General features: G+C 40.8%; 2 protein-coding genes across 2 annotated transcripts; both read right to left on the reverse strand.

Moving 5' to 3' along the window:
* Positions 1 to 6,803: 6,803 nt before the first annotated feature.
* Positions 6,804 to 7,524, reverse strand: LOC143342857 (thioredoxin domain-containing protein 12). Its single transcript, XM_076767142.1, has 2 exons — positions 7,253 to 7,524; positions 6,804 to 7,125 (listed from the first exon to the last, which is right to left on the reverse strand). Exons 1-2 carry the CDS (start codon positions 7,522 to 7,524, stop codon positions 6,804 to 6,806), a joined length of 594 nt encoding a protein of 197 aa, XP_076623257.1.
* A 5,476-nt stretch (positions 7,525 to 13,000) lies between these two features.
* Positions 13,001 to 13,674, reverse strand: Mrpl33 (mitochondrial ribosomal protein L33). The gene is made up of 3 exons (XM_076766620.1): positions 13,508 to 13,674; positions 13,274 to 13,377; positions 13,001 to 13,135 (listed from the first exon to the last, which is right to left on the reverse strand). Exons 1-3 carry the CDS (start codon positions 13,546 to 13,548, stop codon positions 13,086 to 13,088), a joined length of 195 nt encoding a protein of 64 aa, XP_076622735.1. The 5' UTR covers positions 13,549 to 13,674; the 3' UTR covers positions 13,001 to 13,085.
* Positions 13,675 to 15,476: the final 1,802 nt, after the last annotated feature.

Raw genomic sequence — 15,476 nt, forward strand, 5'->3', positions numbered from 1 at the left:
CTCTCTCTCGCTCTCCGGCATTGTCAACAATTGCAGCATCCCGGGTGAGTCGATTCAGGTAGCGTGGAGAGACAGAGAAGCGGCGGCGGTGGTGTCGGCAGCAAAGAGGGAGCCCGAAGGCGGACGTGCAAGGAGGTGGGGGGACGAGGGGGGGGACCGCACGGTGAACGGCGGAGGGGACGGATGGAAATCGCGACGGGACGGTTTAGGAAGGCGAAGGTATGGAAAGAGACAGAGAGAAAACGCGAAGTGCGGTGGAAAAACGTGAAAGAACGTGGAAAAAGTGAACGGGAAGGACTGCGAGGAGGGAAAAAGAATACGAAAAGAAGCCCGCGAGCGCCCGGTGAAAGGAGACGGACAACGCGGGAAGAGCGGCGGCGCGAGCGAGACGACGCGACAAAAGGAGAAAGAAGCAGCATTGCGGCTGCGGGGCGGGGGGAGGGGTGGGGAGGGGGAGGGGGGATGGAATTCAACGTGGAGGGATAGGGCAGAAACTAACGACCCCTCCACAGTTGCGCGAAATAAAACACTGTGCCACAGTGTTCCACCCCGGGGCTTCGGCCAAACGCAAAGCCGCGCTTTGGCGCGGCCACGCCCGCGCACCTACCCGATTGGCCGAGCACGCTGTTCCACCAAGATGTTAAGAGTTTATATCTGACTGGGGTGAAAGGGGACATACCTAACCGCGTACCCACCTACCTACTCACCCTCGATAAACTATGCGTACAGACGCGCGTATCGGACGTGTGTATTTCCTATCGCGCTGGTGGAGGCAAAACGGACAAACACATTACTCTTTTATTTAAAACCCGTTCCAACATAAAACACAATGCAAGCGATGCTCAGACGTTTCTCTCTATGCTCCGCCTTTTGTTTCGGCCGGGACTGTTTTTAAACCATGCACGCCTTCTTCGTCCCCTTCGGAGAAGAACATGTCCCTTCTTTCTTTCTTTCGTTCGTTTTGCTTTTATTTTTTCTTTTTTTTTTTAGCCGCTCGCTCGCTCGGTCACGGTTGCTTGCGGTCGTCCGTCTCTCTTCCGTTTTTTTTTCTTCTTTTTCAGATCCATCGAGCTCGCTCGCTGTAAACCACACGGACACACCGTCATAGCGACGAGCCTTTCTTGAATCATATTCTACAATGAGGTTTCAATGGGGGAAGCCCTATTGTCGTTCACCAATGGCGACCGATTTTATAGTGATCTAATGTACAGATGTTATTTACCCGGCAATGAGAATGGAATAAAAGCATTCTATGTATTAAGCATTCTATGATTTGGATCCTGTATATGTATCTCTGCTTGCCTACCTACTCCTGCCTGTCGACGCGTTCCACACAATACCAGGCCGTATACTGTACTGTGCGTACAATGGTATTATTACTTTTGACTTAACCATGCGAACGAAAGTAACTAATGTCGATGCAGTTCGAAGGAACCGGTATTTTGCATTTAAATACGATTATTTGCGCTTATTGTCGGCTGTATTACCTTACACGAAATCTGATACCGAGAAACGAAGGGGAATGTTACCAAATTTCCAGTGCTTTACATAATCTCAATCGTATTCTAGAACACTTCGATGCGAATTGCCTTCCTTCCTGTGTGGTTTCTTTTCCCTTTCTTGACATCTCTTAAATTATTCTGAAAATCATATGAGAACAATTGAAATGGCTATCAGATGAATAACATATAAAAAACAACATGTTTATAAACTAGAGTCAGTCTACATTTTGTTCTAATCTTTTTTTAACAAAATGATTGCAAACATTTTTACACCTCTTACATCCTCTCATTCGCAATACATGGGTAGTATTATTGCTTCAGCGATATTGATCGTGCGATGGTATCTCGAATAAAATTCAATGATTTTCGTCATCGTGTGTCAATCAGCCCATAGTACTACGTGTTGCAGCCAACACTTAAAAAGGCAGTGTATATTGAATTTCGATTTTTCTCTAATTCAAAGTCATTCACTCGTCAACAGCGTAAAAGCGTTCAGCTTTTCACTGAATTGTATGTTTCGACGCGTTTATCGATCATTTGTAAAACGCAATGACGATTTGAGCAACATTGAAAGTATGCGTGAAAACGGGGCATTCATCGATATCGGTGTACATACACCGACACGGACCATTTTTTACTCTGGCATATCAACCACTCAAAGCGAACGTACGCGCCCCGATGGATAAATCAATAAACCGATAGCCATGGCAATACACACCTGCTGTTAAAGTATCGGGCAACCCCTCCGCAACCTCGTTTATGCGATTCGGGAGATTATAATCTAAGCAAGACTTTCTATCCGTTTAAATTAAAGTAACAGGTTAGCTAACCTAATCTAACCTAATCTAAATCAACGTACGCAAGATGCATTCGAAAATCAAAAAGAATCAAAACGCGTTGCATACTCGGCGTACATATGTCCAACTTTATACAGGCTGTTCGGCCAACCCTAAAAAACATTTTAATAGGGGATTCTAGAGGCCAAAATAAGACGAAAATCAAGAATATCAATTTGTCGATGGAGGCTTCGTTACAAAGTTATTAACGTTTAAAGTTCCGGTCATATTGAATTTTTTTCTCGAAAATGCGCAAGATTTCGGGGGTATGTCTATTCACCAAAAATGATTGTAATTGACCCCCATAGCTAACAATATTTTTTTCAGAACGATTTGAAATATTTTAATTTCGTCGAAAAATTTCACACCTTCTCGAATTTTTTTCTAGAAAGTGGGTAGGATTTCGGGGGTATGTCTATTCACCAAAAATGATTGTAACTGACCCCCGCAACTGAAAATAATTTTTCCAGAACGATTTGAAAAATTTTTTTTCCATCGAAAAATTTCACACCTACTCGAATTTTTTTCTCGAAACTGAGTAGGATTTCGGAGGTATGTCTATTCACCAAAAATGATTGTAATTGACCCCCACAATCGAAAATAATTTTTCCAGAACGATTTGAAATTTTTAAATTTAATTCTTGATTTTCGTCTTATTTTGGCCTTCAGAATCCCCCATTAAAATTCTTCTCAGGGGTGGTCGAACACCCTGTATACAACAACCAGGAGAAAAAAGAATAATATAAAAACAGAATCCTTCTATTAAGAATCGAAATAGAAATTGTACGAGCTACATCGAGTAATTTGTAAATCTATATTTTGTACAAAGCACCGTTCTGTGCCCAAATTTTTTTTATTCTGCACGCCCCTTTGATCGCTGCTGACAAACCACCACAAAGCATTCTGCTTTATGCACAAATGACATTCGAATTTCGCGCATATTTTGCACGCCTACGCGCATGAAAAAATTTGAATCCGTACGAAATAAAATCCGAACAACGCGCTTCCGAAATAGCAAAAGGCACAATGTAAACATTCCGAAAGCGTTCCGAAAAATCAGAAGAAACGGTTCTTTCACGGACCGAGGCTCTCCCACGATTCTTACCTCCTGACCTACGAAAAGTTTCCTCGAGTATCCGATTGATCGACTGGTAGCAGGTACCCTCGTGTAACAACGCGTACGCGGGATCACCCCTACGGGCTGTTTACACTGGAGAGCGTAGATCGAGATCAAGATCGCGTCTGTATCGAGTTACGATGTTTGCCAACATTGACCCGATCGGCAACACCACGGAAACAGCTGATCAAATCAGCGCTGATCGGATAAGGGAGATTAGGCCGATGGGTCCCTGGGTCGGAGGACGACGAGACAGCAGGTACGAGGAGGGTGTACGACGATCAACGATACCCGCGTGGGTGAACGCTGTGTGACCTGTTTGTCGATCAACTGGCAAACATGGGAACAAGAGAGCTGACACGGGAATCACGTTGCTCGAATTGCACGCGAGCTTTCGGTTACTGCCTCGACGGTTACCACGTTACATAATTCCACGTCTCGTCGACCACTTAACGCTCGAGCAACAACACGAGCTCGAATACATACAAAATAATTATTTTTATAATGTACATGCACAGTACAGTCTCCACAGCTATCTCCACCTAATCATGGAGCGTAACTTGACGCCGGTCGTTATCGATGCTCTATTGAATTCTGAGAACCATGCCCACTTAAGTGGTCATTATACTGTATTTCAAATCTTGGAAATTATTAATTACACGATCAGAGTCGTCTCCAAGATACGTGTGTACGGTGGCACCCTAACCCATGCCAATAAAAAGATTTTCATTTGCATATTCCCAGCCTCCCGATTCGACAAGTTCCCAAGCACAGGTTCTTCGCGGATCAGTTTCGAGTCTGCCGGGCGGGAAATCGATCGGGACTGGCAATTCGCCGTTAAGACCGAGATTGTAGGAAGATCCATGTTCAGGAGCGTCGGTTCGCGACAGGATCGAAGCCAGTGCACGGGCACATATTTCGAGGGACTCATACACACGTGCCATTCACCGGTGGGCACCGTCACCGTACGAAGCCAGCGGCTTCGTCGCGATGTACCGGCGCCGGTGAAATACCGTATGACTTTTTGACGTGCTTTTAACAGATTGAATTGAAAATGGCTTCCAGGCACCGATATATCCACGGGGCCACCATCCATACCCTGGAAACGACTGTACGAACGGACAGACGTGGGAGACGAGATATATAATCTTTCTCCTCTGTCTCCCTTCCTCGTTCGGATATCCCTCCTTTCTCCTGCGTTCACACCTCGCCGCAACTTTTTCACCACGTCCCCGTCGTCTCCCCGATCCACCTTTCTCTCCCACGCTCTATCCCCCCACCTCCCCCCTCTTCCGCGAAACGGTCGCCGATTTTTCCTCTTTTTTCCCTCCCCCGTTTCTACCGCACCAACGACGCCCCCTGCCCCCACCCACCCACCCACCCCCTCCTCCATTCCGTTCCTCTCCCTTCAATTTTTGCACATTCGCTGATGCGGCACATTGCAAGCCGCGCCGGCGGAAACGACGACGAGGCTGAACCGGACCGGTCACTCGAATCCACGGGTCGTCGAAAGAGGGAGGAAGGGCGGGGGGGAGGGGGGCGGAAAGGGCGTCGAGGGTGGAGGACCGCGTAAAAATAATGTCCCGGATCATTTTTTAAAGCCCCGCAGAGAGCCAGAAGCCCAGGGCTGCGAGCGAGCCGAGGTGGATGGGACAAAAAAAAAAAAAATAAAAAAAAAAGAACGTGACGGACGCGGAGATATAGGTACGTCGATATTACGGGCAGCGCAATAGCGCAGGCAGGCCGACCGACCGACCGACCGACCGACGCCGGATGAAACGGTCAAAGCTAAAAAGCTCTCTCCGCCGAAACGGGCTATATATTATCTGCAACCCTTCAAACACAGAACGCGCCGAGATCCATACATAACCCATGTGCGTGGGCTCCTCTGTGTGCCGTTTCTCTGCCCAGCAGCCCGGTGCGTGGACCGTCTATTTTCGACGTCGTACGTCGATCGGTAACGTGCGTTCGACGACGCGTGTCGCTACCACTCGGCGATCGCGGGAACCGCGATAATCCCTCGAGATCGAGAATCGAGAACGCCATTTACCTTGATTCCACTGCCGGATCTAGAAGAAAGTTTGTTGCTTTTATTAGTCGAGAATTCCACTCCTAAAAAAATATTAAAAATATTACAAAGTAGATATTTACTTTAGGGGTGATTCGGGACCGCAGACTTTGGGGTCGAAAACGGGAGCCTGTAAATGTAGTCTATTGGATATCTTTAGGAAACTTCGTCGTCGACTGCTCTAGAACATGTTCGTACATTCGAGGGGTCCATGAAGAAGGGGTTAAGTGTTATAATTTAGTACGAATAAGAGGGATTATAGGAACTCTCCGTGCACCCCTCGTAAATCCAACGTACCGGTTTTGTGACCTCGATGGCAAGATCTGCCATAGTTACTTGTATTCTTCCACATTTTCCAATTGGTCATCACTTTACCCCTCGTCCACCTAACTTTGATCCGCCCATACACAGATTTCGAGTTACCCTCACCCCTGGTCAAACATCTTGGAATCAGAATCAACTTTAATTTCGTTTTAAATCTACCGAAATGCTCCGTGGCTAGTCTGGTTTTGAAACCCAAGCTCTATTTAAGTTTTTTCACAAACTATATCCGAATTATAAATTTACGTGAGTTGAAACTTTCCAAACTGATCGAAACTTGTAGATCAGAGTGTGATACACGATTATAAAACTTGAACCTCGACAAAGTTAATAAAATTACCTATTGTCACCGCGTACCCCGTTTGCCCTAAACGTCGCGAGAAGAGAAATGGAGACTTCTCGATATAGCGACGTGTATCAACAGTATACTTGAAGAGGGTGAAATGGGCGTGGTCTACGAGCCCTAGGTGAGACAGTGTCGACCAATCCGATACCATTACCGGATGTGGCAACAGTTGCAAACGCAAGCGCCGTCAGGGTTGCCCCAGCGAGCTGGCGATAGGTTGACGTGCAAGGGTGTTTAATGTACGAGCGCAGACTCGAGACATTGGGAACAGTGTTCAAATGGCTACGCCTGCCCCGAACTCGCATTCAGATTGGTTATCAAATTAACCGATTCGCTGACAGGCTTTATAGCAGCTGCTCGAGGTATTCTGCCTACTTCCCTTTGATCTTCATTTTTTTAGAAATCCTACGTTGCGTCTGCCCCCTTTCGAACAGAGTCCATTGTTATTTTCGCGGCGCTCGGTATCCGATAGATCCTTCGTATAAAACGTACAGAGTATAACAAAATATTATCAAATGAAAGTATCACGAAACCGCTGGTTTCCTTTATAATCTGTATTTTTTTTGTTTTTTTAACAACGTTACGAGACGCTATTACGGTTCAAGATACAAAATCAAGACAACACGGTCGGAGTCAGAACGTCGTCATCCGTGTCCCAATTGTCCGATTTCCATCGTTCGTGTTCGAACAGTACCGACAGTGGCCCTTTAATGTATTCGCTCAAAACGAATAACATGGACTCCACGATTTGCGAGGGATTACTGTAGAAATATTTATGTTCCTTGTCGGCGTTCGCGTGTTTGTTATAGGCGTCCTCGATTAAATCGCCATCCGGCGTAAAGAACAAAATTCTAGGTACGTATTTCCCATCGGGTAGGAACTTCTGTTCATTCAAGTGTTTGCACTTCTCCTGTTCTGCCTTTATCATGACGAAGCTATAACGCAGATTAGTCGAATCACTAGTAGACACTTTAGAAAACTACTGTTATCTACTTCGAATTGTTTGTTAACTGGTGACATTTATAAAAAAATCGTAATTTTAACGTTTCACGTAATATTTACCTATCGCTAAGGTCCATCAGTCTTACAGACTTTGAGAACTTTTGTTTCAATACCTGGCAAGCGGGGCAAAATGGTTTGTGAACAAACAGCAATATTGGTTTCCTGGAGGCTTTAGCCTCCTTGAAACCGTTCTGAAAACACCTCCATTTGAACAATCGATCGAAGCTACTATCGGATTCGTTAATAAAGAGATCATTTCCTATTACTCGACTTGCTAAGTCGATCAGGCTAAAGGAACTCACATATTTGAAGCACCGAGTCAAATTTTGCATGATTCTAATGGCCGGAATATCGTCATACGCAACGAACAAAAGAATCAATTGCAATCGATTCTGATCACGAACGCAGACAAGGTGTAAAATAAATCTAGTATCCAGTAACGCATTTAAAAAAGCTCAAAGGATGAGGGATTAACAAAAAATCACGGAAAAATTTTGTGATTTCAAAAATTCGAAAAGATTGGTTATGTTTCAATTGCTGTCTGATTCAATCTCTTATTTCGTAGTTTCGTATTTTATTCAAGATTGTACCACTAGCGCCATCTTGTCTGTTTTATTCTTATTACTCATGCTGTTGTTGGCGTTACTATTAAGTTATTCATATTTTTCTTGTATCTATTTCATTTCATTCTATCCTACTGCTAACTTTCCACTTGTTATTGTCGTTCAAAAAATTTTGGACACAGAACGGAATATACAAGGTGTTCAGCCACCCCTGGGAAAAATTTTAATGGGGGATTCTAGAGGTTTCTAAAATGAAGAATACCAATTTGTTGATGGAGGCTTCGTTAAAAAGTTATTAACAATTGAATTCAAAAATTTCAAATCGTCCTGGAAAAATTATTTTCGGTTACGGGGCTCAATTACAATCATTTTTGGTGAAGAGCTATATCCCCGAAATCCTACTCATTTCCTAGAAAAAATTCGAGAATTTGTGAAATTTTTCGACGAAATTAAAAAGTTTCAAATCGTTCTAAAAAAAATATTTTTATCTGCAGGGGGCAATTACAAACATTTTTGGTCATTAGACATACCCTCGAAATCCTACCCACTTTCTAGAAAAAAATTCGAGAAGGTGTGAAATTTTTCGACGGAAAAAAAAAATTTCAAATCGTTTTGGAAAAAATATTTTCAGTTGCGGGGGTCAATTACAATCATTTTTAGTCAATAGACATACCCCCAAAATCCAACGCATTTTCGAGAAAAAAATTCAGAACGAGTGAAACTTCAAACGTTAATAACTTTTTAACGAAGCCTCCATCGACAAATTGATATTCTTGATTTTCGTCTTATTTTGACCTCTAGAATCTCCCATTAAAATTGTTCCTAGAGATGGCCAAACACCCTGTATAAAACTTAAAAACTGATGTATGACATGTCAGACTCGTCATTATACAAAAAGAGGTTAAAATGGAACTACATGTTCTTATTTGTATCAATTCTTCGTAACATTTTACGTAAAAAAGTATTAGAGTATGATGTTGAAAAGATCAATATTTCGTTAAGCATGGAGGTGGGTCGATAATGGTATTGCGGTTCTATGTCAGCCTCTGGACCAGAAAACCTTTATATTATTGATGGAATTATGGACCAACAGAAGTATTTACAGATTTTGAAAGAAAATGTAAGAGACAGTGTGTAAAAACTATAGCTGATTGTTTCAGCTTTTATCAAGATAACGACTTGAAACTTGGGGCTCTAAATGTTCGATTATGGTTGCTTTACAATTGTCCACATGTTATCGACCCACCTCCTCAATCGCCAGGTAATGGGGCTCTAAAAGCCCCAGAAAAATGGGCCGAGAAAATGCATTGGCTGAAAAGTCTACTCGTATACCTCGTCTGTGCCTATATTTCTGGCCTCGCGTGATATCTGTTTTAATAAAACAGATTACCACCACGTATGTTTATTATTTATTTTATAAATTCCATTATTTTGATGGAAGTGGTACGGTTTGTTTTTCTCTTTTGTCTGCGATTACATAGAACGATTTCGGGTGAGTTTTCATTTTAACGCTGTTGGTAATTCCTACTTTCGCCAGCAGGATTTCCGACGTGAAAATCATTGTTGTTTTGTTGAAGCATTTTTTTTATCGTTTCGCTGAACGGTGGCGCGATCGGACTTACTTTATTCGTGGAAAAGCATAGAAATGTTAAAAGGTGGCGTTCAAATATAAAGTTGCCTGTTCCAAAAATATTCAAGAGAGTAATTTCGCTACCCACCCTCTCGCCCCCCACTTTCTTTTAAATAGTTAATGATACTCGCGTTTCGATAACATGATGAAATAACGGTTGAGTAGTTGCGCGGTTAAAAAACCATTTCAAACGGCGTACTTAAAAACCTACCGATATTCGCCTCGTTAAATTTTCCACAAACGCGCTCTCAAAAAATACACAGAGAATATATGCATGTAAAATTAACCCCCGTGCAAGTATAAAGGCAGCAATTTCAAGCAAAAAAAAAAATGCCTGGGAGGAGAACCATTTTTTAGAAATATCCTCGTGCGCGTTTTATTTTATGTTTACGCTCGTATAAACCGCTAACCTACGCGGAGCGTAAAATAATAAAAATTAAGAACGTTCAATGCACCTACGTAAATATACGGTACGCGAACAGTACATCGAAAAATAATACCGTTGTTTATAAATAGATTTTAGAATAGAATATGACTTCTTATGACTTGGACATTTTTTAAGCAACGTTATTCGTCAAATTGTGACCGATATAGTACTAAAATGGAAACATAACCTAAACTAACATTACACGAGAACCATAAGAACGTTCAATGCATCTACGTAATTATACGGTACGCGAACAGTACATCGAAAAATAATACCGTTGTTTATAAATAGATTTTAGAATAGAATATGATTTCTTATTACTTGGACATCTTTTAAGTAACGTTATTCATCAAATCGTGATCGATATAGTACCGAAATGGAAACATAACCTAAACAGACATTACACGAAAACCATAAGAACGTTCAATGCATCTACGTAAATATACGGTTTACCGAACAGTACATCGAAAAATAATACTATTGTTTATAAATAGATTTTAGAATAGAATATGACTTCTTATGACTTGGACATTTTTTAAGTAACGTTATACATCAAATCGTGACCGATATAGTACCGAAATGGAAACATAACCTAAACCGATATTACACGAGAACCATAAGAACGTTCAATGCATCTACGTAATTATACGGTACGCGAACAGTACATCGAAAAATAATACCGTTGTTTATAAATAGATTTTAGAATAGAATATGACTTCTTATGACTTGGACATTTTTTAAGTAACGTTATTCATCAAATCGTGACCGATATAGTACCGAAATGGAAACATAACCTAAACCGACATTACACGAGAACCATAAGAACGTTCAATGCATCTACCTAAATATACAGTACGCGAGCAGTACTTTGAAAAATACTACCGTTGTTTATAAATAGATTTTAGAATAGAATATGACTTGGACATTTTTTAAGCAACGTTTTTCGTCAAATCGTTACCGATGTAGTACCGAAATAGAAACATAACCTAAACCGATATTACACGAAAACCATAAGAACGTTCAATGCATCTACCTAAATATAGGGTACGCGAACAGTACATCGAAAAATAATATCATTGTTTATAAATAGATTTTAGAATAGAATATGATTTCTTATTACCTGGACATCTTTTAAGTAACGTTATTCGTCAAATCGTTACCGATGTAGTACCGAAATGGAGACATAACCTAAACTGACATTACACGAGAACCATTATCCCAGCAACAGATAACTTCGTAATTGTTTTAAGGACCGAAATCGGTATTACAGCAGTTTACAATCCCTGGTTTGGATGTCGAATCGATCGGGATTGATGCGTGAGTATTGAACTGGATCCCATCTCTGCTTTCTGGTGCATGCAGTAAAAATAGACGTTTCAGAAACTCACGCATAAAACGCGTGTATAACAAACGCGGTGAGAAAAGGAGGGAGTGAGAGGGCGTTGCGGCCGCAGAATTATTGAACCCCATTGCAAATGTGAGAGAACAGCCGAGGGGTATGGAAAGAGGTAAAGGGAAGAGGGAGGCCGAGAGGAGACGTGGGAGGTGGATGGGAGCAAGAGAGTTGTAAAAATAACGCAGTTAATTAGCAGCAAAACCACTTTAGCGAGCTCGAGCCCAGTGCACACACTGTAATAAGCAAAGAACAACTCACGGGCGAAAAACGCCCTCGAACGCGAGGCAACTGAAACGCGCCAAGGCCCAGACGAGCCTCTTTCCCTCTTCCTCGCGCTTTCCTTTCGTTTCTGTTTTGCTTCTATCGTCCTTCCTTCTTCCCTCTCGCGGACCACCACATCGCTCCGTCTCGCTCTTCGTTGCGTACTGTTTCCTCCTTTACCGGTTGCTCCGTCGAGTCAACCATAAACAACGAACGTTTTAACAATTTCGCTGTTGCACGCAGCTTCGAAGCTCGTTGCGCCGACGAAAAAAACCTGCTCCGTCGGAGGTGCATTTGTTTTCGCGATTCTCCGCCCGCAACCCCGCGGAGAATTAATTCTTCTTCCCTACTGAACCTGACTTTTACCAGAGGAATGGTCGATGCACTTTAATTGCCAGCTAACCGTTTACGTACTCGCGAATCGAGAGCTTTCGATAACGAAACTGAACAATTTCAGTCTCAAACGAGTCTTCGTTCGCGGTTCAACTTTTTGGCTCGAGATCGTCCTTGGAATTTTGTAATTCATTGTGAAGGCTCGTTCTCGCGTGACGGTAGAAGAAAAGAGAGTAAAACAGAATCAAATATTAAATTCTCGAAAATAACATTTTTACCAAAGGTCGATATTGGAAAGAATACGGAAAACGAGAGTTCGGTCGACGTTTGAACCTCCGTAAATTAAACAAAAGGGCATCGGGACCGTTTATCGCGTCGCGAGGGCACGAGTACGGGGCAGGAAAAAGTTTTCCTTAAGAGAAAGAAAGAAACGGCGAGAAATCTAGATGTCAGGAGCTGTCACACGCACAATCGCGAAAGATAGAAACGATTCGCTCGTGGTGGCGTTGGGGGAGGAGGGGGGCCCTTGCGCGACTGCAACCCTCTTCTGCCCACGACAATAGTCCGCCAGAAGAAATTGAATTGGCAACATCAGTAAACGACGCCCGAGTTGCCCCTGCACCGCCGAAAAGGAGTAAAGAGCGAGAAGGAGCGGGGCGAAGGCGAACGACGCGTGGAAGGGGTTGGCGAAGGAGGGTAAGAGAAAGAGAATAGAGTCGCGTTTCACGCCTCGTGGATTTCAAACCGTTTGAAATCCAGGTGGAAATAATACAACTTTGCGTTCCTTGTTAAAGATCAAAGGGAACCTACCCCAATCTCGATTTCGAGGTCCTCCGTTTCTCTTTCCCAGCCCCTACCCGTTCCTTTCGATACATACAACTAAACGCACGACCCGTGCAAGACGATGATATCAGGTACGCTGTATTCAAAACCATTTACGACGATATCTCATTGTTTCTCGCACGACAATCGATCCCCATGCTTCGTATCTACGGATACGAGATACCGAACGTATCCCATTTTACTTTCCATCACGACGATTCTTTAATTATTCTCTATACATTTGCATCAGATTGTACAAATTTTATTTATTTAATTATTTCATTGATATTTGGGGTATCAACAGTAAATGCTAGTTTAAATTTTGCACGACTCTAACAAGCCAGTATTGTCGCCTTTGTAGATGTTATTGAGAAAATTAGGTTGCATGGTTTTATTACTGTACGTTTACAATCTTATTTATAACAATTTATCATAATGGAATATACTGGGTGGAACAGTACTTAGATACTAGTAAGTTTCTTCTTTTCTTTGTACAACACCATAGCTTGGACTGAAAATACATAATTCATTTAATAAGTGAACTATATCACAAATTTATATATAGTATAAATGTTTCAATTTTGTAATATTCTTGGAATGGCAATATGTATATTAAAAAGCTTGTATTAAAAATATATTAGTGATTTACCATAGGGATCAAATTTTACTATTTCCAGTTTGTCAGCTGTTCTGTCTCTAGGCACCACATATCTATGTCCGGATGCTATGCTTTCAACCGCCACTAAAACGCCTCTATAAACAAACGATAAAATATTTATTTATCGAATCTACGGCTCAATTATTCGATAATGTAGTACATGTACAAAACTAACCTATATTCACGTTTTAAAACTAAATTATGCGCTAATTTACGTATACTCACTTGCTTTTAACTTTCTTAAGTAATATATTCGTCAAGAACATAATTTCAAATTTTATTTATATCAAATTCGTTGCTTGAATGTGATTTCTATGTTAGAGCACGTATAGCAATCGAAAGAGGTTAGAAAATCAATCTAGTAACTTTACTTTAAACGCAATTTACTTTACCATCAACCGACTATGAAGGAAATACGATGTTAGAAACTAGTAACTTTTAATATTAAATCGTTTTTTCACAACGCTGTGTAATCTACTAATTTGTAATCATAATAAGATTTTCAACCATTTTCTTATACAGCGAATAATTTACGAGTAATTCGCATTTTTAAATTAAAATTGATTCTATATAATGCACAGCCATCTTGGTACAACCTTGTTTGTGCCACGACGTGGTGCATTAAGTTTTCAAATCAGTAATTTAACCAGGTTGGGGATTTTCACAAATTCACCAGAAAAATAACACGTAATAAATTAATATTTATATTAATTTAAATTTGTAATATTTAACTTACAACTTATGCTATGAATGTTTATGGTACAATATTTAACTTATGATATTAATACTGATGGTAAGTTAAGCTATATTAACATTATAATATAAAGTTAGAGAAATTTAAGTAAAACATATATTTCGTTTTATGTTCTGAACTATAATACATGTTATTCAAAAATAATATTTGTTATTCGCGTTACCGACGTTAAAAAGAACAAAATTATAAAAACGGAAATCGTGACAGAGTATCTTAGATCGTGTCCATGTAAACATTTTTAACTCGACGATTTATGTTTAGAGTTAAAACAAGAGAGACAATAAGCTTTACTACATTGCAAACATTCCGTGCTTACTTTTTTGGCTCTTTTTCTAGCTATTTCAATATTCTGTGAGTTTGCTATGTTAGCATAACAGGAAACGCATCTTTTGCGTACAATCTTTCCAGACTCTTTCCTCGGTATATTCGTTAATTCGTGGACACCTCCGACGCGATGATTTAAGTACTGTCTGTCCGATGTACTGAAATTTCCAAGTAACGATGCCGAAATTTCTTTCGTGAAATCTACAAGTGTAGATGATTTTGATATCTTATTGTAGATAATCCAACTATTTAGTACTCCTATACTAAGTACCTGGAATAATATTTTTCTGTACCACTTGATACTTTTCCTTGCCAGTGAATAATATTTGATCATCTGATTTGACAAACGAATGCTACTTTTTAGTCTGTTACAGTCCACGATAACGCTCGGCTTCGTAACCGTTTCTCCCGATTGTTTCGACTTCGTCATCGTTTTCATTTTATTTCCATGAAACGTTGAAATCAGAAAGATTTCTTTTTTGTCTTGATATTTAAAAATTCGAATTCCTTCCGAATTCGACATTGACTTCATTTCACCTCGTTTCAGCTTTATCGTTTTCAAACTTTCTGGGAAATTTCTTTTGTCCCTTTTTAGAATGCCACAGAACTCTGTGTTTCTAGCTTTTAAGTAACTCGCTAATTCTATGCTACTATACCGGTTGTCTGTTACAAATAATCTACCACAATTAAGAAGCGGTTCCCCCAAATCGACGACAACTGTTCCAGAGTAGTTCAAATCTGGCCTTTCATTTTTACTTAGACTACTATAAACACGCATATTCCAAACGTAACCACTCATGTCGCACAATTTGTATATTTTAATTCCACATCTGTGGCATTTAACAGAGTTAAATTGGTGTAAGGTGAGCTGAGTACTATGGGAAATTATGCTCTCATCGATGGATACTTCTTCACCGGGAGTATACAACTTTTGAATATTTGACAAGAGCATGTCCATAATTTTAGAGACTTTGTATAATTTATTTCCAGATGTTGCTTCCTTGTTATCACAGAATTGCCAGTTTTTTAGGATCAACGAAAATCGATTGTACGACATTTGAATGTGATGGAAAAGTGGATGGAAGAACAGTGGATCCTTTTTCCAATAATCCTCTA

The sequence above is a fragment of the Colletes latitarsis genome, chromosome 6 (genome assembly GCF_051014445.1).
Source record: "Colletes latitarsis isolate SP2378_abdomen chromosome 6, iyColLati1, whole genome shotgun sequence".
Classification (NCBI taxonomy): Eukaryota; Metazoa; Arthropoda; class Insecta; order Hymenoptera; family Colletidae; genus Colletes; species Colletes latitarsis.